This window comes from Sabethes cyaneus, chromosome 2, assembly GCF_943734655.1.
Source record: "Sabethes cyaneus chromosome 2, idSabCyanKW18_F2, whole genome shotgun sequence".
Taxonomy (NCBI): Eukaryota; Metazoa; Arthropoda; class Insecta; order Diptera; family Culicidae; genus Sabethes; species Sabethes cyaneus.
This window is the reverse complement of record NC_071354.1, coordinates 5,160,394-5,184,249: the sequence shown is the minus strand read 5'-3', so window position 1 is coordinate 5,184,249 and position 23,856 is coordinate 5,160,394. Positions and strand designations below refer to the sequence as shown.

Below are 23,856 nucleotides of genomic sequence, written 5' to 3'. Positions count from 1 at the left end.
GAACGAAGTGCAGAGTACAGAAAAATACGTCTGGACGATATTGCAATAGATCAAAATACTGGTCGCAGTGATAATATGCATTCAAAAAAAGCCCCAAAGAGGAAAAACGCGCGAAGGGGATTAAACTGAAAATTAGGCGATTTGAGGGTAATTGAACCAGCACTTACTAGGTTTGTAGTTCGTTATTTTTTACCAAAGTAATAGATCAGTGAATTGAATCAAGGTATAATGGAAGCCCGGATTTGAATCCATCTTTTTTTCCAAGGGACCCGTGATTCGCCTATGTTGAGTAACCCATGAACCGCAGGGGACTGAATGAACGATAAGACTTTAAAAGAATAGAACGATAAGACTTGAGTATTAATGAAATAAATAAATAAATAAGTAAGAGAAAAAAGCAAATAATTAAATTATTCAAGTGAGACACCAACTATAGCTATCCTCGCAGTTTACAGCGAAGTGAAGCATTCCGTATCCAGAAAAGATCTCCATCCGCTGCAAGATTTCCAAAAATCGTCTATGAAATTGGGAAAAAATTGAGATCATTACAGTAGATTCTATAGATTATGTGCTCCTGTTGGTAGGAGGATAGTTTGCAACTGTTGTGAATGCTAAACTGTCAGAACACGTGACGCCGATGATGTAGTTATCAAAATGGGTGACTGAGTTGAAGGGTAGCAACCCATGCCTGTTTCCGAAAGCGACTCATAGAACTGATTGAGAATCGAAGGGATTATTAACTAGTCGACGGCTCTAAGCTTCTGTAGAATTGAGTGAAGCGAAGGCTGAAGCCATATTTTAAGAAGAAGACGTGAAATCTTTCATCAATCACCCCTATAACAGCTCTGCTACAGTTAAGAAAACCTATATTTCTCATATAAAACATTACCATCTGGATAAATACATAGGAAAAATGACTAAAACATACACCATCAAGTCGTGGAACGATTCCGTCCCCTATAATAGCTGTCTTTTCACTCGCCATCCTTCTCTTTTCATCACACCCAGTGAACGAAACCGCCTCGTCTACTTGTTCGTAACCCTCAGCTGTCCGTTCTCGACTATGTCGAATTTGATGTCCCGCAGGTTCATGCTGTCGTAGAACAAATCCTGCTTGACGGTGGTGGTGGACTTTTTTGTCACCGTGTCCGGGTAGTTGTTCGGTGCGTTCGCCAAATCTTTGGCGAAACTGACGTACGATGTTAGGACCGGTTCCGTTCCGGGGGCATCGGCCTTCACGGCGGGCCGCTGTTGCTGCTGCTGCTGGGGTTGCTTTTCTTTGACAGGCTCTGGAAGGGCAGTGCTCTGTTCGGCCTTTTCCAGGGCGGTTAGAATCCGGAAGACGGGCTTCGATTCCGCTGGGCCGTCAGACGGTAGGATGGTCTGCCGGGTAGTTTGTTTGTTTGTTCGCGGTAGGGTGAAGCTTGCCTTCGGGTGGGATATTAGTAGTTTTTTCATAGGGTCCATCGCTGTGGGCACAAGCGGGGACTTAAGGCTGCGACTGAACTTTGTGTCCAGTATGGTTGTTCGGGTAGGGGTCCTTGGCGATGATTGACCACTGCTGGATGGGCTGGAACATTTCGGTGTAGGGGGTGAGTAATGATAAGGTTTCGGGGACTCTACCAGCGAGATGGGACTTTTGATGACTGGCTTCGGTTGTTCCACGATGTCGGTGTGTGATACCAGACTACCCTTTTTGGTGAGGGTCTTTATCTGCGATGGTCGTATCGAAGCGTAGCCGCTTTTCACTTCCGGTGATAAGATTGCGTTTTTTACGCCATTATCCGTGCCGTTTGAGCTGACGTCAATCTTAAGCTCTCTTTGTTGGGGAACTTTTTTTAGGGTGCCTGGTTCTACTAGCTTTGAATTAGATAGTGGTTTAACACAGGAGCTTACCGGAGCCATCAGTTTGGGAGCTTCTTTTTGAGTCGACTTATTAACTACAGACTTGTTATCAATAGCATCTTCATTGTTTGTCGGACCATTATTCACCACTTGTGCAGTGAAGGTTCTCTCGGGCTTCGCTGGTGGCCTTTGCAAGACAGGGCTTTTCGCTATCTCGAGTGGTTCGGCTAAGCCTTTGCCGCTTCCATTAGTTGCGCTATCAGAGTTTACGGGAGCTCTTTGTAGAAGAGGGCTCTTCACAACAGGGCCGGTGTCTTTCCGCAGCATATTTGGGGAAGGTCCCGCTGAAGTGTTAACCTTAAGGTGAATTTCCGTCCGATTGACGGCCATCGCTTTTTCGATTTCATCTTTCTTGGCACAGCTACCCAGTTCGATGTCCTGTTTCTTGATCTTTCGCTTGAGAGTGTTTCGCAGTTCCTCCTGGAGGGCATCCTTCTTGTCGTCGTGTGCGAATGTGATGTCATCGTTATTGGTTTGCGTAGGTGGCGACGACGGTGAACTATTTACGCCCTGAAAGTGGGGACAAGATTGGAAAGATAGGTTAGTGGACTGATAACGGCAGGGTTTTTTTTTGCTTTTTATCAATAGTCATGCATAAGTGTGCTGAAAAATGTGATAACTGATAAGCCGGCTGATAATTGATGACTGATTGTGTTTTGGCAGGCGTCAATTGAATCTATAACACAAATTCACTTTTTTAGGAATTTTGTTACTTTAATCGCAAACAAAAGGAATGATCGATGTTACTGTCTGTATAACTGATTTCAACAAGCCACTCCTAACTAAAAATTCATACCTGCTCATTTGAATGTATAAATCATGAAATAGTTATTATTTTAGCTCTAAAAGCTGTTAAATTATAAGTGTCTTTTTCTCTCTTTCTTTCTCTTGCTTTCTCTCCAAGCCACTTGTACATCTATCCCATTATGTAAAACTAACAAATTCTTTTCCCGGTATATGAAATTTAAGCATTTGTCAGGGGGTCACACCTGTTGTGTCTCTTAGCCATTTGGACATCAGAATGTAAGTGTATTTTCTTGTTGTTAACTTTCATTTGTTGTTTCGTTTATCAAGAAAAGAGCGAATAAAATGAAGAAAGAAAGAAACCAATGTTCAAATAATCTGCCACAGCTCATTTCGTATAACTGAATGGTACGCCGCCTTGAAGTCTGTAAACAAATGGTGTTTCTGCAAGTTGAATTTCCGGAATAAAAGTAAATTGCTGTATTTGAGTCGATGGCTTTTTTTATAAATAGAGCATTTGAGACCTTCCAGGTACACTACATTCCTCAGTCCATACCTCTAGTATAACCTGATGGACTGGACAGACGTTCGCTCCCGAACTTTAAAAGTTCGACGGGGATGACGTACTTTCCAGCTACTTTACCGTTTTTCAGCTCTCCCGCTGCTTTTCTAACCTCATCCAAAGTTGATGGATCCACAGCTTGTACATCCTCCCCAATCGTTATCCTATTCCTGTTCATCGCTCCATCTTGTTCATCATTCGATGATGCATCGAAATGATGTTTCCAATGCCTAAATAGTCACTTCCTTTATCCATTGCTTGGCAATTTCGGTGCCTATTAAACCAGATTTGGCGGAGTGTATTTACATGATACGTAACAAATAGAAGGTAAAGAAGAGTGCTTTTTTCGGTAATCTAGCAGCAAAAGTATTGTAAACATCACTGGAAGTTTGCCCCAATTATGACACCGTATTTAGTTAAATAAAGACAAAATTCCGTCCTGTAACGTAAACGAATAACTTGTACCATTATTACCGAATTATCGGTAGGAAAAGTGTTTAATAACACTTTCAAGTGGACAAAAAAGGTTTTTAGAAATTCTTGCTGCGTTATCGAACTATCCTTTTTCAAACAATATCGTTTTCTTATTGTTCTGTTTCTCACAGGCTTCTGTCGTGCTCTGCAAAAAATCGCAATTTTCGGCTTTTTACTAGCAAACCGCAGAAGACGAATCGATTTGCTCTCTTTCAGTCGAATGTTACCTTCTCCGACGCGACAAGTTTTGTTTTGCTCTTGCAGTGCTTTGCTGCTTTGCTCTGCCGGCGAGTGAGCATCAGTTTGGTTTCATCTTTCTTTTTCTGCCGGAGCGCTACCGAATGTATGCTCTCAAGGCCACGGAGCGAATCGTTCCAGGCCATATAATTGCCTATCGCATATCCTCTTTGGGACACGGAGCGAATAGTCTCGTGTCTCCAGTGTGCGAAGAAAAGATTAGCTCTGCTTGTCGTTGTGCTTCTTCTGCGCAAGTTGAGTGGTGGTAAGCGAAAACAGTATTCAGGTATGGTTCGGGGGATCGTTGTGAGAAGCAGATTGCTCTGCCTCTGTATGCATAAGATGAGCAAAATGAAGCCTGGTTACTCAAGTATTTTGGATATTCACAATGTATCATGCGCCTCCATTGACTCACATTCCCATACAAATTTTAAGTTTTCTCAAAAAAGTTCCACAGGCACACCTATACGAGCAGTGCAGTGAAGTTCTGGATCGACAGGACGACACTATGGCGTATATTGTTAAGCTCTACGCCTGTGGCCGATAGTGATGTTTCCTTGTTATTTTCTGTATCGGAAATCTGTAGTTTGAAATTTTAACCAAATCAGCTGGAATTTTCATGATAAATAATTCATTGTGTAAAACACAACAGCCATCCTCTAATCACTTGACAATTTTCAGGACGAAACATACTTTTTTTTGTGGTGCCAACTCTTCTGTTTATGTCTGTGCTCCCAATTAATATAAAGAACTAACTTACCTAAGACATTTGAATCCATTACATCCATCGAATCAACATACATAAAAGGCATAAGCCACTTTCCAGGACATGGGCGTAGCGACCCCCCTTGTTCTGCACTTTCAAGGCTGAAATTTCACAGCCAGCTGTTTGGAGCGCAGGAAAATTCACGAGGCTGGTTTTACGTCGTAGTCGTTAGCAGCTTAGAACCGGAATGATTCAACTCGATCTTGGGTTACTCGTCGCCCCTTCCCTGGCGTCTCTGAAGTCGCAGTTTTTAACTCAAAAAATAAAAAAAATGTCGCTTTAGACCTGTGAAAACCATCTCGCACGTTGAGTCCCTCTGTGTCGGTGTCGGTGGGGTTGTGATATAGAACCATTTCCCTTACGACATGTCCGGTTCACTGTAGTTTACCAACTTTTGCCAAGCGTACGTTGGTAATCTTCCCAAGCAGTGTTTGTTGCCCTTGATTCATGCTCCTCCGCTACTCTTCGGTTTCTGCTTGTACTCCGTCAAATGTCGTCCGCAAAGGTGCTTGTGTCCTCCGTGAGCATGGTCAATCGGTCTAATAGAGGGTTTTTACATTGTCAGGTTTGTACGGTGGCTTATGCCTTTTAATCGCAGCGTTTCTCGAAGGACAAAGCAGGCTGGGTGCCCTTCTTGAATACGCTGCTGGAGATCCTTATTTGTGTTGTTGTCCATGACTACCAGCGATCCCACATACACGAACTTATTTACCACTTTTGGTTCGTCATCGTCCTGTCAACGATTACCGTCCGCCTTTAAAAGACACGTTCGTCTCGGATGAAGCTCTGCCATTCATGTATTAGGACTTCGCCGCGTTCATTTTAAGCCCAATCCTCGTAGACTCCGCTTTCAGTCTAGCGCAGATGACCTTCGCCGTGGCAAATTTTCTGCCTTTAATGTCAAAGTCACCTGCGTAGCCAAGAAGTTTGCTACATTTACTGAAATTCAAACCTCTCGTTTCGATGTCTGTTCGTCGGATCACCATAAGAACGATGTTGAAAATCATGCAGGATAAGTTGTCAGCAGCACCCTGTCTATTTTTCGAAGAGACTCGATTCTATGGACTCTAACTGCCTCTCCCAGCCGAGATTCGTACATACAACCAGGGGCGGACTAGGAGCCGAAGGACACACCAGGTGTTACTTACGCATCTTAATTAGAAAATTTATTAACATTTAGTTAGAATCAATATTTAAATTCAATTCATTTATTTCCTATAGCTGGAGAAGGTTCTTAAAATAGATTGATGAGTCATGTATTTTTTGGTACCTGCGCGTACAAATTATAGAAAGATTAGAAGAAAGGATCAACAGAACCATCCATAAACCAAAACCAGGTATTTGAGCAAGACCCCTTTTTGGTGATTAGGCTGCACAGGCAGTTATATGCACTTATCATGTTTATCAGGCAGGGTCCGAACACACTTTACACTCGCCTCAGGTAGCGTCAAAGATAAGCCGGAAAAAGTAACCTTTGTTTTGACTAGCGGAAGGAACAGGCAGAGTAAATCATTCGTATTGTCCATTAGGTCAGATTGTCTACGCCCTTTAAGAATAAATGCACGAAAATGGAAATACCAGCCAACCAGGTACAGTTAGGGAATCAGGCCGTAAACAATTTCCCACTTTTCTATCTCTTTTCACCACACCTGGATCAAATGATTTGAATTTGTATCGATAGATAGGAAAAACCAAAGTTATCACTTTCACTCCAATTAGCCATAAGGATTTAGAATAATTGAATTTACCTGTAACAACGTATAAATAGATCAGTTTTACGAAGAAATAAACTAGTGCAAACTCAACCAGCAGTAAAGCTTCTCATCCGAACGATCCTTTTGGATATTTTCCACTTTCCTACTGAGCCTTCCGAATAGGAGAAGGACCTCGGTTTGAAGGTTTAACGAAAATATTTCAAGGGTGCATCCTTTCAAAGAAGTAGGTTTGATTGCACTCATTGCTTTACCCCCATCGGTAACACCAGGCCTTTGAGATTAGGGGCCCCAGTTTGCAATATTCTCATGATAGTAAATTAACACAAAAAACGACATCTACTCAAAAGACATCAGCGTTACAAGGACAGTAAATTGAATGAATATGGGCTCTATTTAGTAAGTCATGTCGTGGTGCAATGAGAAGTACACCCTCGAAGGCATTGGATGCTTTACTCTATATACTTCCATTGCATCAGTTTATACAATTAGAAGCTGAAAAAAGTGCTCTGAGGATCAAAAGATCAAAGAACCTTTTTGAAGGGTACTTAACAGGTCATCTCAGTATTCTAAAAACTATTAGTATAAATCCTCTTGTAACCAGTAATGAAGATTGGATGGAGAAAAAATACAACTTCAACCGAATATTTCGTGTATTTGAGCCTAGACGTGATTCCTGGGAAGATGGTGGTCCCGATATTCGTCCAGGCTCGACAGTTTTCTATACAGATGGTTCAAAAATGGACAATCAAGTGGGAGCAGAAGTCACTGGCCCAGGAATAGACATGTCAATTTCTATGGGTAGATGGCCAACTGTATTCCAAGCTGAAATACAAGCAATTCTAGAATGTACGACTGTGTGCTTGCGCAGGAACTATAAACATTCAAATATATGCATCATGTCCGACAGCCAAGCAGCTCTAAACGCTCTAAAGTCGGCGACATGCACATCAAAACTTGTCTGGGAATGTATTCAATCACTCCAAAAATTGTCTCGTCGTAACCAAGTCAACTTGTACTGGGTCCCAGGTCACTGTGAAATTGATGGAAATGAGAGAGCTGATGCACTAGCAAGACTCGGATCATCTCATCAATTTGTAGGACCTGAGCCCTTCTGTTGCTTATCTGCTTCTGCTTTAAAAATGGAGCTAAAAGCATGGAAATGTACGAAAGTGGAATCAAATTGGAATAACACTTTCAGTGCTAGGCAGTCGAAACGTTTCATCTTTCCAAACGTTTCAATTACTCGCAAAATACTGGAGCTTTCGAAGAAAGATCTAAGCATTTATACTGGTCTTATAACAGGACATTGTCCGAGCCGCTATCATCTGAAGCTAATGGGAAAACTTCATGATGATATATGTCGCTTCTGCGGCATAGAAAAAGAAGACTCGGAACACCTGATATGCCGATGTCCGGCAATTCTCAATAAAAGAGTAAGGTTCTTCGAAAGAGGGCTGTTAGAACCCTCTGATATTTGGAGAACAACTCCCAGCGCAGTAGTGCACTTCATCCGAAGTGCATCACCGGGCTGGACAAATGCTATTAGTCAAACAATGACAATCACTTCTGCTAGTGGTGCGTCATCTTGACAACATAGCTATAATAAAACGGGGAATATATCACAATAGATCAAACAAATGGTCGCAGTGATAAAAATACCCAACATGGAAAAAAAAGTCATGTCGTGCAATTCGACTCGACTCAGGCACTGTCGAGTGTCGAGTATCGGGAGCAGCATAGCGGCTCGATGCTCGAAACAAAACAAACTTAGTCGTTATTAGGACCGAGTTACCAGCTTTTAGCGTGTGCGGCATATAAGCGGTTCACGGTACTTTAGTGTGGACGCATTGTTCTTCAACCCAATCTTCGCTACTTTGAGTTTTAGTTTGTTCAGCCACCACCACAGATGCTGTTCTATCGACAATATCCATTTCATTGGCAAATCGGACGAACTAACTAGATTTGCTGAAGATTGTGCCTGTGTGTTGCTCCTTTCATAACATCCTGTAACGGCATGTTGAACAGCCCACATGAGGGACCATCACGTTGATAAAGTCCCCTGCGAGGTTAGAATGGCCTTGATTTTACGGTCGATGGTATCATACGCAACTTTGAAATCAATGAAATAATTGTGCGTTGAATTCTGTATTCATGGACTTTTTGGAGGGTCTGCCGCAGCGTGAATATTTGATTTGATTTGCGTGATAAATGATAGGATGTCAATAGTTTAATATATATGAGTAGCTTACTGCGTCTACATGTCAGAACAGAACAGTTCATAGTGCAGGCGATTCCCGTGCCGAGTTATAGCTATCCCTGAGATTAAACTCTTGGATTCTCCTATAAGAATCCTGCTTCTATAAGCAAGGTATTCTGTGCGAATCCTCTGTAGAATTTCTTCATATGATTCCAATGTGAGGAATGCCTGAGACACTGCGCGAATCTTTTTGGTTCGTCCTCGTAGAGCTGTAGAAAAAAGAACCCACCGTCTATAAACGCCAGTACGAAGAGCACGTGCTCGCCAGTCCAGAGAAGAGGTTCGTCAGCAACGACACACGGAGTTTCTACAAAGCGATCAGGTGCAAGAATTTTGCCATACCTGTGACGTGCAATGATCTTCGTCGGCGAGTATCAAGCTTGTTTTCATGAGGGTCGCTTCACGATGGATCAGATATTTACCCTGCGTCTAGTAACTGACGAGTTCCGGGAGCACAACTTGCAGACTCATCATATTTTTATGGATTTCAAGGCGGCATACGATTTAGTCAAACGAAATGAGCTGTGACAGTTAACGCTAGGACATGGCTTTCCCACAAAACTTGTTACGTTGATTCGTGTAACGCTGGATGAGTAAAAATTATGAGTCAGAATAGCAGATGAGACCTCACGTGCTTTTTGATTTTGCGGATGATGTCGATATCACCAAAATCAAAAGTAGAGCAGTGAAAGAAGCCTTATTGTCACTTATTGAGAAATTGGGACCATTAATACCGCCAAAACGAAGTACAAGGCGGGGAAATCCAAATGGTGTTGGTATCGAAGAGGAACTGAATATATTTTGATATGCTCGTGACATGTGACAACGATGTAAGTCGCAAAAAAACGACTGATTGCAGCTGCGAATTGGCCTTTACGCAGGCATTACATTTTGTAGCTGAAGTCCCGTAGCTTGCAAATTCGCATAAAACTGACGCTCTAGAGAACACTAATCCTCTCGGTGGCCCCTTACGCACATGAATCATGTACGCTAAAAGAAGCTGATCGACGAATGATTGGGGTTTTAGGGTAAAATGTTGCAAAATCCAAAATGGAGTGTCAGACGCATGAACCACGAGCTATATTAAGAATGTAAATTTGCTGTTGCCCAGTGGACCAGTCCGCCCCTGCATACAACCTACCATGATGCCAACTGGGAAGGAAAATTTTAACACTTGTCTTCTATTATTTCAATTTGATCTTTTTGGTTGAATGAGGAACATTTAATATCAACCAAAATAGATTTTAACTGGAAATAATTCCCTATTTCCCGAATAAACTCCTTACGGTTAGGCTGTGTTAGATTTTTTTCTTGCCCCTAGGGAACATTTCTGGCTACGCCCGTGCCTCAGGATATTCGTTTTTGTAGACTTATGCATCTATAGATCAATCACAGATATGATGGAAGACTGACTCATCCTGTCATATCCGCAGACCGCTTGCCAGGAAAAGGGTTTTTACCGAATTTCGACAACTCCTCCGTATACTCTCAGAAACGGCAAATTTAACGTTTGCGATATAGTTCTGTTTATATTATTTATTATGGATGGTTTAATTGTTGTTCATGTCTGTTCTATTTTGCTAGATTTTGTTCATTCAATATTTCTACCTGGAAAACCCTAAATGATGGGAATATAAATCAACTGTAAATCCAACAAAAAAAAAAGAAGAAAAAACACAAACTATCGTCGTCATGGTGAATTGCCAACCAAGTTCGTTCGGTTAATATTTTTATTCTGTATGCAAATGGGACCTATCACCTGACCGGCTGTCGCTGCGTTGCCTTGTATCGTTGCAGATTAACATCACCGGACTAAACTTGAAACGATCAAAACAATCGCGAACGACACGTTTGCCCTCACCGCATCACAGGCGTGCCTATCACATTACACTATATAGCTGCTAGCGTGCTATTTCGCAAAGCTTGAACTGGGGGAAGTTTCCTGTCGTTTTTCGAGCAGCAATTTCGACTCATTCGATTCGTAATCCGAATCGCTAAAGCATTTAGGCAATAAAATGGACCATCCAAACTCTGATAACAGAAGCATACATCACCCAACGCCTTTGGGCGTAAATGTGTTGGTCAATGCGAGAAAAAAAATTCCCTGTGTCGATCGCGAAATTAAATCGCGCTTAGCTGCGGCTGACGTTATCGAAGCAAATCTAATCAATCAACGGATATCTAACACACACCAGCTGAGCCGTAGGAGAAAGTAACCAAAATTGGGCATTTAATAAAGCCGACGGCAGATGACTATTGATTACGTTTTCAATAGCCTCACAACATCTGCAACTGCTCAGACACTCCAGTAAAAGCTTTCGATCATTGCAGTTTCCTAACTGATGATAAATTATTACAATCTCAAAAGCGAAATCTAGCTCGCTGTAATTACCCGTTTGTTAAAGTGTGTGAACTCGCCGCGGCAGCTGTTTTAGGCAGCAATTTTCCAAACCAAAAGTGACTCGACCGCAGCTCTAGGCTAGATTTTATTATTTCATTTTCGTGCCATTTGTATTCCAGCACGCGGTCGCGAGAGAGCGGAGGTGAACGATATTAATCACAACCACAATCGTCAAAGGCAAGGTTCATCAAACAATTCGCAACAACGCGAATTGAATTCTAAGCAGAAATGGTCGCATTTTTCACGGGAAACCGGAGGACTAATTGAAGCTAACAAAGTGCACCGAAACTGCACACTTTCAGAATACTACATACCCACCCATTTATTTACAGTGTGATAAATAAAATTAATTGCACCAAGAGCAAACGACGTCAACAACAACAAAGCACTGTATTTTACAGCGAAGCGAAGCTAATGCTCCTCGTAAGGCGGTTGACCGAAGAAATGGCTTACGGAAACTACTCCATATGGAACAGTCGTCGGTAGTCGATTGCCGGAGTTATTTTTCGTTGTTCACAGGTCACCGCGAGAGATTCATTATCGATCAACAGTACTGTTGCGAATGGCGCTTTTATGACACAACTCCGCATCGCCAGTATTTAATCGGTGCAACGAACAGCCAGCGTAGCGAGCGGTTTGGTTCGCGATAAGCCCGTCTGCATAACCTCCTGTCGCTGGTTGGTTGGTGTGATGGAATGGTATCAATCGAAATTGGATGAACGAAAGGAGATTTATAATTGGACATCGGACTAACGTCAGACGAGGCTGACGACTGATACAGCTTGTGCCTTTTATGATGGCTGACGAAAGCCCAAAACTGTTCTGACCGAATTTGGAATCTAGCCTGTCTTTCCAGATCCTGTCCTTTGGGTCAGTAGAAAACCGATAATCTGGTTTTTGTTCCAATAATGTGGCCAATTCTCCAAACATTAGATGTCTTTAGATCATCTTATTCATCAGATCATCAGATTAGATCATCTTTAGATTTTCATGCCAATCTCCCAAGCGAAAGAAATTCTGAAAATGGCTCTTCCTGACTAAACTGAGAAAAGGGGTTTGTGGCGGAGGTTAATCCCCGAAGCTGATCGCTCAGTTTGTACAGCAGTTTGGCGCAATTTCCAGCACTTGCATTGTTAAAATTCTTAGCAATTTCGAAATACGTTCTAAATCGACACCATTAAGAATATAATTTACTGGTACCTGTTTAGGTGTACCTGGCAAAAAGGAACGGATGTCCTAGTGCATTTCTTCATATCGTTGACTTTTTTCTGAGAGGAAACACAAGTGCCCGGGTCTTTTGGCATTGGGCTCGTAGAGTAAGCCTAAGAGAAACTTTGACTTCATGTAACAGCTGTTTTTGTCTTTCCAGTAATACGGGACTCTACTCTCTGCTAGTCCTGTCAAGTAAATTTGGACCCGAAGGATTCTCTGCCTGCCTTTGCTACTAAATTTTTTAGACAAGGATCGTCTAATTCTTGTCCATTTCCACTTAACATATTACTCTTCTTCTGTAACTCTCTTTTCAATAATATCCGTTGATATCCGTGGTGGCCCGAACATATTTGCATCCTGGCATACTGCATGCGGTGATATCAAGAAAGGAAAACATAGTTACATTGTATTCATTATAAATGGATTTGAAGACAAGCCAGTTTTTCAAATCCAATACAGCTTTAAAAATCTGTTTAAAATGGATCAACCATTTTATCTGCTAAAAATCTAAATAAATCAATAGCTTTAACCTATTTAACTTTTTGTGTACATGATCTGGTGCTTGATTCACACTGAATAAAGTCATCTTTTCGACAATGGTCGTGAAAATCACTATTTATCAATGGTCGAATCAAACTATTTCATTCGTCTATGGTCTTACCGATCCATATCTTTTCATTTAACTATGGTCGTACCGAACAATAGAATTGATTCAATAATGATCGCACAGAATCATTTTACTTATAAATAATCGTACCGAACCGTTTGAATAATCTATGGTCGTACCGAACCATAAAGCTCATTTAACAATAATCGTACCGAATTATTACCTATAAATTGTTGTACCATTCATCTAATAATGATCACACCAAATCATTTTACTTATAGATGATCTTACCGAATAGTTTAATTCATATACGGTCGTACCGAACCATATACTTCCTTCAACAATCATCGTACCGAATCTTTTTACTTATCAATGGTCGTACCAAATCACACAATGAACGTACCAAAATATTTTACTCATATTCGGTCGGGTCAATATTTTTTTATCACACGATCAGCTTAACGTATGGATATTTGGATAAAATACTTACAAATACAAGTTCACTCATTCATGTTCTTATCTTTCGTGACAAAATAAATTATAGTGCAACAAGTAAAAGAGAAAAAATGCTGTTCACTCAAACTCAAAAACACGAGAAAACCCAAATTATAATCGGAATATATCATCCAATATTATCCCCTATATCTCGAATATTCCCCAATACCTCGAACCTCCCAGTTGGCCTCAAGGTATGATGCTTCTTCGAATCTCAGCTGGGAGAGGCTGCTAGAGTCAATAGGATCGTAGCAACTGGCCCTACAATTGTCCTGTACTCTAACAACTGGCTGCGAAGTCTGTCGTATAAAAACGGAAGGTCCAGTTTCGATAACGGTATGTAGCACCTAGGCTTTGCTTTTCCCTTTCACAACGTCTCATTTTTTTAGGTCTGGAGTCTACCTAACGTGGTTCGAAAAATGATAGGCACTCACTGGCGACGAAACAACGAAACTTTTCTTTCCTTTTGTTGTTTTGTTTTATCACCAAATTACCGCAAAAAATAATACTTTTTCACTTACATTCCCAAAATGTAGAATTTCTTGAGCGATTCTCTAATGCAGACAATAAAACTTGCTTGTTAACCAACTGCAGACGATCAACTGTGATCAGCAACTAGGTAGTTGAGCGCGGTTGGAATCTAGACGATACCGATGATTGCCGACACGGTGACGCGCACTATACCATTTGTCACCACGGTAGCACAACGGAGCTCTGCCGAGATTAGGGTTGGGATACCGGAAGTACCGGAACCAGGAATACCGGTACTACCGATTGAATTTCCAGTACCGAAATACCGGTACTGACACGAGAGAAAACCGGTACTTTCGGTACTGATCAATTATTCAATTTTTCTAACAATCGTCCACAAAAACGAAGGTGAGTATCAATTTTAAAATATTTTCCAAAACTGCGCCGAATATTTCGATGAAACAAGCGGAGGAGTTACTTCAGTGGTTTGACACCAGTAACAAAACTGAGGAAATCGTGGATGAGGCACCGCCGAGCGTTAGTTGTCGAAGTGATTATAACATGTTTAGCGTGAAGAAAAATTTGAACGGACTTCCGAAGCTCAAGGCAGTTCCAGTTTCAAGGAGTTCGATTAGGCCTGTTTTCCAAAAAAACACTTCAAAATGAATTCACTCACTTTGAAACTCAAGGATTAATGCGCTAGTATTAGACTATGCCTTTCGGTTTATAACATGTTTAGCGTGAAGAAAAATTTGAACGGACTTCCGAAGCTCAAGGCAGTTCCAGTTTCAAGGAGTTCGATTAGGCCTGTTTCCCAAAAAACACTTCAAAATGAATTCACTCACTTTGAAACTCAAGGATTAATGTGCTAGTATTAGACTACGCCTTTCGGTGCCTTGAGTACAATTTGTCTTGCAGGAAAAAATACTGAGAAAGTCTGTCAAAAACCTTTGTCAGTTTTGTTACTTAGATTCGTTTTCGCATAGAGGATAGTAGGGTAAGGAACGAGTTAAGCAGTGTTACCTATTTTAATCAGTTGAACATAAATGATCCGAAAATGCACTTTTTTATTCATATTTTCAAAATCTTTTGATAGGATCATCTTCACAAATCACTTAACCATACATTTGGTTCACACAAACACAATTTACTGGGTTTCCGACAAGAAATATGATGAATTAAAAATTGTTGTCCAAAAACGTACATTTTTCAGCTGCTCTTCAGCAATCGCCACCTCGCTACTAACGAATTCATCAAATTTTCAGCACTGATTACAACCACTCTGAAAGTCAAGCACTCAATTGTCACATACCATATTATTCAGTCTCTTTTTTACCTTTGTTATACTATAACAAAGGTTTAAAAATTGGTCGAAAAACACGAAATTGATCCGAGGCCCGGAGGGCCAAGTCACATATACCAATCGATAGGGTTCGTCGATTTGAGCAATGTCTGTGTGTGTGTGTGTGTGTGTATGTATGTAATGATTTTTTCTATCGCCTGTTTCTCAGAGATGGCTGAACCAAATCGTTCGCTATTACTTTTGTTTGAAAGGTATTATTGTCTAGTAGATCACTATTGAGTTGTTTCGTGATACGATGTTTCGTTTAAAAGTTATAAGCAAAAATGTGAAAACTACGTGACACGGGTTTCTCCGGAACTACATGACCGATTTCAACGATCTTAGTATCAAATGAAAGCTCTTATTAAAACTAAATTGCTCAGAAATTTTTAATTGAAAACAAACAATTAGTTTAAAAGTTATGCTTAAAAAACTTGTTTTGACAAGGTAATAATTATCGCCTGTTTCTCAGAGGTGGCCAAACCGATTAATGCGCTATTAGTCTCATTTGAAAGATAATATATCCTAATAGATCACTATTGAATGATTTTTTGATTGGACGTTTAATTTGAAAGTTATGAGCAACTGTATGCACCAAACCAAAATTAACAAAAATTTATAATGATTTTAACCAAGATAATTTACCTAATTTCAATTATTTTAATATCAAATGAGAGGTTTTGGCACTACGAATATATATGCAAAATTTCATAAGAGTTGGTTTTACCGGTCAAAAGATATTAACCCTCGAACACTCGCGCCAGTTTTTGTAACACAGTTACTCGCGCGCAAAATAGCCCCAAACCAAAGAATGTTGTATGAACTAGAGTTTTGACTGGGAAAACTTGGTTTTAGGTTTATCAAACCTTTGGAAGAGTTTCTTGAAATTGAAAGCTCTATCGTCTGGTGAAATTTAAATTTTGATTAATCCCCCTAAAAGTGAAATAAAAAAAAATATTTTTCTTTAGTGTCAATATAACATATTGATGTGTTCTGCAAAGTTGTAGAGCATATTATTGCAAGAAATTTTTCCGAATACAATAACCTTCTATCTCTGCAGCGAAGACAGAAAAATCTTATTTATTGTATATGAATTTGTAAAATCAATTGTTGTATGACTTTTTCATGTAGTACAAAATTGTACAAATAGTAAAAATACACAACTTTGCTGAAAATAATTTGCTGGAACTTTGATTATAAAAAATACCCTAATTTTGACTCCGAATTACGCGACTACCAGCAGATGGATACATTGTAAAAATTTTACATTTGCTGATAGTTTCGCTGCATACAGACCCCATTTTTCCATATGAACAAACAAGAGAAAATTCCAGTTAGGGCCAAATTCTGGTACACCTCACATACTGATTGCTTCGTTTCTGTGATGGCGGTTTATGCTGATCTATTTTCCCAACAATATAAATTATTAATGCATTGAATAATTATGACATTTTGCTCATAATAAGTTTATTGAAAAATATACGTTAGGTAAACAATGATTTGTAACCTTATAACAATATGGCGTTGGAAAACCTACACGTCTTGTACAAAATACAACAGCGTGAGTAACCGCAGGTTAATAAAAATTTATGAAAATTATTCAAGAAAACTCTATTGATTTCTATGGCATTACATTCTCTCTATAGAATGGCATTACAGGAAATTATATATATTGTTCAAAAACCTATAAACTAGACCTTTACTAGGCAATGTATATGTTAAACAATAAGATTTCCTCTTACAACTTTCTTTTATTTGCACTTACTCAGATTAATAACAACTTATTTATCCTTACTTAGCAATTTCATGAAAAAACGATCTATCAAAATTTAAAAGTGTTTATTCATTTTCACTTTCATTCACTTATTCAATTTTCAAAAATTTTCTGTAAACCCACGCACTAGGCAACGTTAAACAATAGATGAATTATAACAAAGGTTCCTTTCACCACTAGGTGGATTAAATCGGGTTTTTCTATTATCTAAGGCTTTGTCACTAGCCGAAAGTTTTATTATTTTGTAACAAAACTGAAAACAAATTCTGAATTGATGGAACCTGTTCAGCAGTAGCAGCAGCTGCAGCACAACTGATGAACTATCGTGTTGCCAAGATACTGTTTCGGTTCTGGAAATAAGAATTTTAAGTTTGAAATTAACTGAAACCTCCTATGGTGAAAACGTGGTTCAATACTTTTAAGAGAAATGTATGTTCATAATTAATTTTTCTTTATTAAAAACAACACAAAAGACAGCTTTTTCAATAATTTTCGAAGATTTTCTCAGTGATTTAATGAAGCAACGATGTGTTTCAATGTTATTTGCTTTGACAACACTGTTCTAAAGTTAGATCGTGTGCACTTCTATGTTTGCCTCTTTTGTTCTCCCACCATCCTTATGAACAGCGAGTGAGACGTCAAACTCGCAGTTTCCCATAAGAACACCAGAGAATAAAAGAGACGACGAATACCGTTTGCCGAACGGTGCGGTGAGTGTATGCCCCGATAAACAATTTAGACAGATGGCATTTTACGCATATGCCGATACGCTATGCCGACTACGCATCAGATGCCGATTAGTAGGTCGCGGATAGGAACGCGAACTTACTGAATAGGGGGAAAAGTTCGAGGGATTTTTTAACGGGACGTAAAAAAATTTAGATTTCAGGATTGCTGAAAACAGCACCCTGCGGGTGAAAATGGGTTCGGTGTGTTCAAAATTAGTTCCACCGCTCCAACTTTTAAAGCGAAAAATCAAAAGTTTAGCTCAACAATAGTGTCTTCCAATGGTAACAGCTTGAAGAACTAAAGATAGCAAGAAGATTGGTATGCTGATATCCCCCACTTAGTCAACTCATCGCTTGTAATAAGGTAAAACAATCAGTGACCCGCTTAGACTGCTTAAAACTAGTTCTTTACCCTACATTGAATATTCTGTACATCTTAAGTAGCATTATTGAAACCTCCTCCTCTAGCAGCCAAGTTGGTTCATACTGAATCAAGAACTTGTTTCCTCTGTACTTGGTTGAGCTTCTGGACACACGCCAATCAGTTTCAACCTGGTCGAGGCATCTAACACGTTGGGCTACTCTATTCCGGGCGCCAGTGGGATTCTTGAAGAGTTTAGCCTCCCGACTTTCACCAGGTGCATGATGGGAATCTCTCCATTTTTTGCGACCGCCAACTCTGTGAAGGCTAAGAGTAAGAATGTTAACAATGGTCCTATACTCACAGTCACGTCACTTAAATTTTTTAGATAGGAACTGGGTGACTCCCCAAGTAACAATGTGTGTTATATTCAATCTTTTTTGCGGTTTTCGTTATCAAGTTTTGTCATTAAAGCCATCATAAACACTTTATCAAACCCAAATTGTATTTGTGCCCGGTTGCTTGGGATTGAAATAGGTACTGTAAGGTGAGGGGAGGTGACTTTGAACAAGGCCCCAAATCAATAAGTATTAAGATTTTTAAGAACAATATTTTTCTTGTTAAAAACTCGGGTACCGGTACCAGTACCGGTATTACCGGTACTGATGCTTCCTGTACCGAAATACCGGTTCTCAAAAAATGCAGTCGGTACTCCCAACCCTAGCCGAGATGGTGTATTACACGAGGTATGTTCTGATGCTGGGATAAGCGATATTTTGTGTCAGGGGTATTCAACTCCTACAAGCTTTAAGTAAAAATGCTTAAAACGCTATATTTTTTTGCATTTCTTGTTATTTTTTAAGTTTCCCTTCTCCCCGTTCAATAGCCCCCAACCACTGAAAGGCAAACACTTGATAAAATAGTTGTAATGACATAAACTGAGCTTAAAGGGTGTCCCACATCAAATTGCACCACGCAAGAAACGCTGTAGAAAATTACCTGGGTATTTTCTCTTGAAACTTTGAGTAGAACTAGTTTAGAGTATATTGTTTACACTCTATTTTAGCCACGGTCAGTAATAATTTTGTGCTTGTAGGTACTTTAACCGTTTGTACTGCATTGTTTATCCCGATAAGCCGGCTCAATTCAGTACTCGTCTGGGATTACATCATCGCCAATTTGTACGCAATATAAATTTGGTAATCGTTATCTTAGACAACAGTTCAATAAACTTCTGAAATAACCTTACCAACCAACCAACCAACATTACATAATTATCATGAATTACAATACGTTTCCCTTTTTACTGGCGTTGCTGCAGATTTTTTTATGTACGAAAAAAATCGTTAAGTTTATTCGAATTGCGTAAACAAGAACAGTCTCCATTAGCTCTAGCGAAAGAACGCTTCATTTGCACGAGGAGCATTAACTATACGTGCCTAATATTTGTTTATTTGCTTTGGTATTTAGCATTTGTCTGTCAGTTTATTATTGCACCTACAGTGTCGTCAGCATTGCATTTTTAATGCAGAGTGCGGACAAAAAATGTTACTAATATTGTTAAGTATTTTAAGAAATATCAATGCTGTCCTGTCGCAATTAGTGTTTTTACAAAGTATGAAATTCCCTGTCAGTGTCATTTTATTCTAGTGAACACGTGGGCATGTAAAATACAAAATGGGTTGATGGGTCGAGAAATCCCTGAAGTTAAATAATTAAAAGATAATTAAAAGAATAAAAAAAAAATCTTTGGAGTTTTTCAGCAAAGGAGATCGGGTTACCAACTCCAGTGAGTCGTATAACGGAAAGAAAAGGAGGCTCACATGCGAATGCTGAGTGTCAGCACGAGGAGTAGCCTTATCAGCCATGAACGTCTGTCCCCTTGTCAGAGGCGGCTTGAAGTTCTTCAATCTAATAAACATCGGCACTCCAGGTTAGGAGTGGCTCGACCGCTGTTGTCTGATTTCTTAAGTGGTAACCAAATTTTTTAAATGGTGAGGCACAAACAGTTTAAAACCCGCAAACTTGGCATTGTAGCTTTGTAGGAAATCTGGTGTAAAGGAAAAAAGTTTTGGAAGATCTGCGGCGGAATGCCTCAGTTTTACCAGAGCTGGTAGGCACTGCCAACCATTCGAAGGCTGTCAACGTGAGAATGTGTCTATTAAGAATAAAAGTCCATTTCTTCAATTACAGCACCGTCTACGTACGAAGGTACACTCGACGATGAAAAGGAAGCGTTCTACGCGTGTCTGGAGGCAACGTATGACAGCTGTTCGTCACGAGACATCAAGATCCCACAAAAATATATACACAAAGCCAAAGTCATCTGACCAACGTATAATAAATTAGGTTGACCACATCGGCTTCTTTCTTTTTTAACATCACGCCAAGAACTACGCGCGAATACGGGATAAGGCATTGCTTTCCTCCGAGAAGCCTAGGCGCTTCAGCCCTTGAAGATCGGTGAGGCCGCTACCACCGTACTAAGTAAGGAGCTCCAAAATAATTGTTAAGGAATGCCAACAAACGGCAGGAAGGAAAAAAAATAACGCGCTTAGAAAAATTATCTGATTGCCACTAAAGAGAACTTAATCAAATACCGACAAGCAAGAAATCAGCTGACGAACGATCCTAAGGAGTAAAAATCACCAGAAGGAGAACAGAGATCGCAAAGAATTAGAACAACGAAAAATCGTGTTGCTGAGGACCAACAAATAGTTAATTATGTTATCAAAAATCTGTTAATCACACTCACTGGTGTGCAAGAATTCTGTTGACGTTGAATGTCGACAAATGTTTTTCCATCTGTTATCATCGTACTAGAAATGCGATATTGTTTGACTACGAGGTGCTAGGGACTAAACTTAGTAGAGTTGAACAAGTGAAAGACCTTGAAATCGTTCTTGATGAAAAGCTGACTCTAAAGCCCCATATCGTCGAGAAAGCAAACCGTAAACTAGGCTTTATATTCAAAATTGCCAGAGAATTTAATGATCCATTCTGCTTTAAAGCCCTCTACTGTTCCATCGTTCGGTCTACACTAAAATTCGCCAGTATTGTATTGTTGTTGTTCGGTATGCTCTGCGTCAACTACCGTGGAACGACCCACATAACTTACCCCCCATATAAAGATCGTTATAAGGTGCTGGGTATTGAAACATTGGCCAAGAGGAGACATATATCACAAGCAATTTTTATTTGTAAGCTGCTAAATACCCAAATTGATGCGCCAGATCTACTCTCACAGATTTGACTGTACGCACCTTCAAAAGCACTACGAGCTAGGACAATATTACAAGAAGAATTTCATTCTACGCAATACGCCACCAACTCCCCCATATCGTCAATGATTCGACAATTCAATCGATACGCTGATTTCTTCTCCTTCGACGAAGCACCTCAATTTTACCGCAGGCGCATACTTGGATCTAGTTTTTAATATTAAGTATTCATGTAGACAAACTTGTCCGATGGATTATGTAAATAAATTAAATTAAATTAAATTAAAAAGATTAAATTACACTGATAAACACTGCCTACAAAGTACTTTTCAGATCCCGGTACGCCGTCTGTCACCGATAGCGCGAGGTTACGGACAGGAAAATCGGAAATGTTACGTGCACACGCGTCACATCTTTATTAACTTCAAAGCAGCATACGATAGAGTCGATCGAAACTATTTATGGCAGATAATGCACGAACACGACTTTTCGGACAAACTGGCGTGCCAACATCTAGACTTTGATATCATAGGCAAGAACTTTTCGACGGTGGAGGTTATCCACGTCAGACTGAAAGCGAAATAGATGCCAGCTGATATGCCTTTTCAAAACCAGAAGAAAATATTATGCGTAGATAAAACATTGCTATTCAACAAAAGAAGATTAATCCTGTGAAATCTTGTAAAATGGAAATCTGTGCAATAAAAAGCAACATAAATGAAAATCGTAATACAACAAACACATTATATTCCATAAAACATGCTTATGGAAAAGCTTGAAAAGTGAACTGGTTGCTTCTGAGATAAAATGCACTAACTCTGAAAATCTGTAGGAAGCCGTTGAGTAGGTAGCAGGCACACCAAGATTAAATTCGATCATTCACCATCCTAATTGATATTGATTTCATGCCGTTCCTCATCCTTTCGGAACATGCACACCTCACTCGTTAGACAGGTAGTTTTTTTTTATGACGATCAACATTTCTGGATGTGGGGAGAACGAGCGAGCAAGCTTTTAACAACACCTGTTTGAGGTAAACACGGCCTGTATACATATGTATGTACGTATTGTACATGTACTTTGACGATAGGAAATTCCCACCCGTGCAACAGCAGCAGCACATCAATTGCTGGATGACATTGAGTTTAATATAATGTACGTAAGCAAGCAGATAAAAAAAAACAACTCGATATCGTTAAGCCGGTGAGGATGAGCTAGTGATAGAGAAAAAAAAACACCCAACTTTGTGTGATTGTTGTATGGCATGGATCCCGTATGTGTCTGTACTTTGTATGTACAATAGTTCAACTGGGTTCAACTTACATTGGATTTCTTGATGAACGCCGGTGTGCTTTTATCTTTGGTTTTGGTCGGCTTCAAGGTGATTCCGTTACGAATGTCCACGAGCAGCAGGTTTTTATCCGGTCCGGATCCGTTCACAATGGGTGATGTCGGAGTCGATAGCGGTGGTGGGGGAGGTGGTGGCACACCACCCTCTCCGGAACTCAGAACCGTCATTGAGCTTAGTAGCGTGCGTGCGCGAGTACGTTAATGACCCTTTCGGGAGCAGACCGTTTCACTAACTAACAACAAACTCACAGTCAAACGTTAAGCTTCTCGTTGCGATACAGCTTATTTTATCTTATCTTATCTTAACACTTGCAAATTCCGAGGCTAGTTTGCTCGCCTTCAGGTTTACGATTTTTGCACTGGTCGGCCGCTTTCAATTCAGTTAAACTCGATCAGGCGATAGCAAATTATTTCAGAACACTATTTCGAAGTCACGATCAGCCGTATTCGGCTGCGGGACACTGAAGCACGTGCCACTCTGATAGACCGCGACGTGAGCTCAACTGACCAGAGTGAACAGCAATGCTCTCTTCGGGGTGATGCGCACTGGCCTGAGGCCTTAGTCAAGTGACCACAGCAGCGAGTGGCGGAAGGGAGTATAAACGCGCGCGCGCAAAAAATGACTCAGTTGTGTACTGATTGTTTTTTTGGCTATCGCGATTTTTTCTCTCCACGTTATTGTTGCAACGGTGACTCACTCACTGGTAAAGCAAAATGTTAGCGCTGAGAATGCCAACCAGCGTTGATCCAATGGACGGTCCAAACTGGAGTGAGAAACCGACGCGACGCGACCGCAGAAATACGCGAGATAATTAATAATAGCGTTGGGTGCACGCGAGAGCGCTGCTCTAAAAGTTGCCAGTCTCACTGCCACCAAACTAGACTAAAAACATTAATATTTAAGATCAATTTATTCAACTAAACTGTGAAATCAAAGCCGTGTTATTGAATCAAATACCAAACGATATGTTTACAATCAACAAGTGTGAACTGTGAAATAATTCAAATTAGTCGCACTGCTCAGCTCCAGAGATGAAATACGAAGAGAGCATATGCTGTTTCAATAGCAGCTTCCGACTACCCGTTGAACGAATGTAGTTAATAACAACTAACTAACTAACAACTTCGCATCGAATCAGATGATGAATGAGCTGAACACACGACACAGGGAAGCATTGATGATGGCATCATCAGTTCTCGCGGATAGCGGATTCCCTGCGGACAAAATGACATT

General features: G+C 40.2%; 1 protein-coding gene across 1 annotated transcript; it reads right to left on the bottom strand.

The window, feature by feature from the left end:
- Positions 1-856: 856 nt before the first annotated feature.
- Positions 857-23,391, bottom strand: LOC128734991 (proteoglycan 4-like). Its single transcript, XM_053829435.1, has 2 exons — positions 22,596-23,391; positions 857-2,415 (listed from the first exon to the last, which is right to left on the bottom strand). The coding sequence occupies exons 1-2, from the start codon at positions 22,788-22,790 to the stop codon at positions 1,027-1,029; spliced, it is 1,584 nt and encodes a 527-aa protein (XP_053685410.1). The 5' UTR covers positions 22,791-23,391; the 3' UTR covers positions 857-1,026.
- Positions 23,392-23,856: the final 465 nt, after the last annotated feature.

Coding starts and splice junctions, on each gene's coding strand:
- LOC128734991 (XM_053829435.1), bottom strand. CDS start 22,790: ATGACGGTTCTGAGTTCCGGAGAGGGTGGTGTGCCACCACCTCCCCCA. Junction 2,416..22,595: donor CGTTCATCAAGAAATCCAAT/GTAAGTTGAACC, acceptor CCCCACTTTCAG/GGCGTAAATAGTTCACCGTC.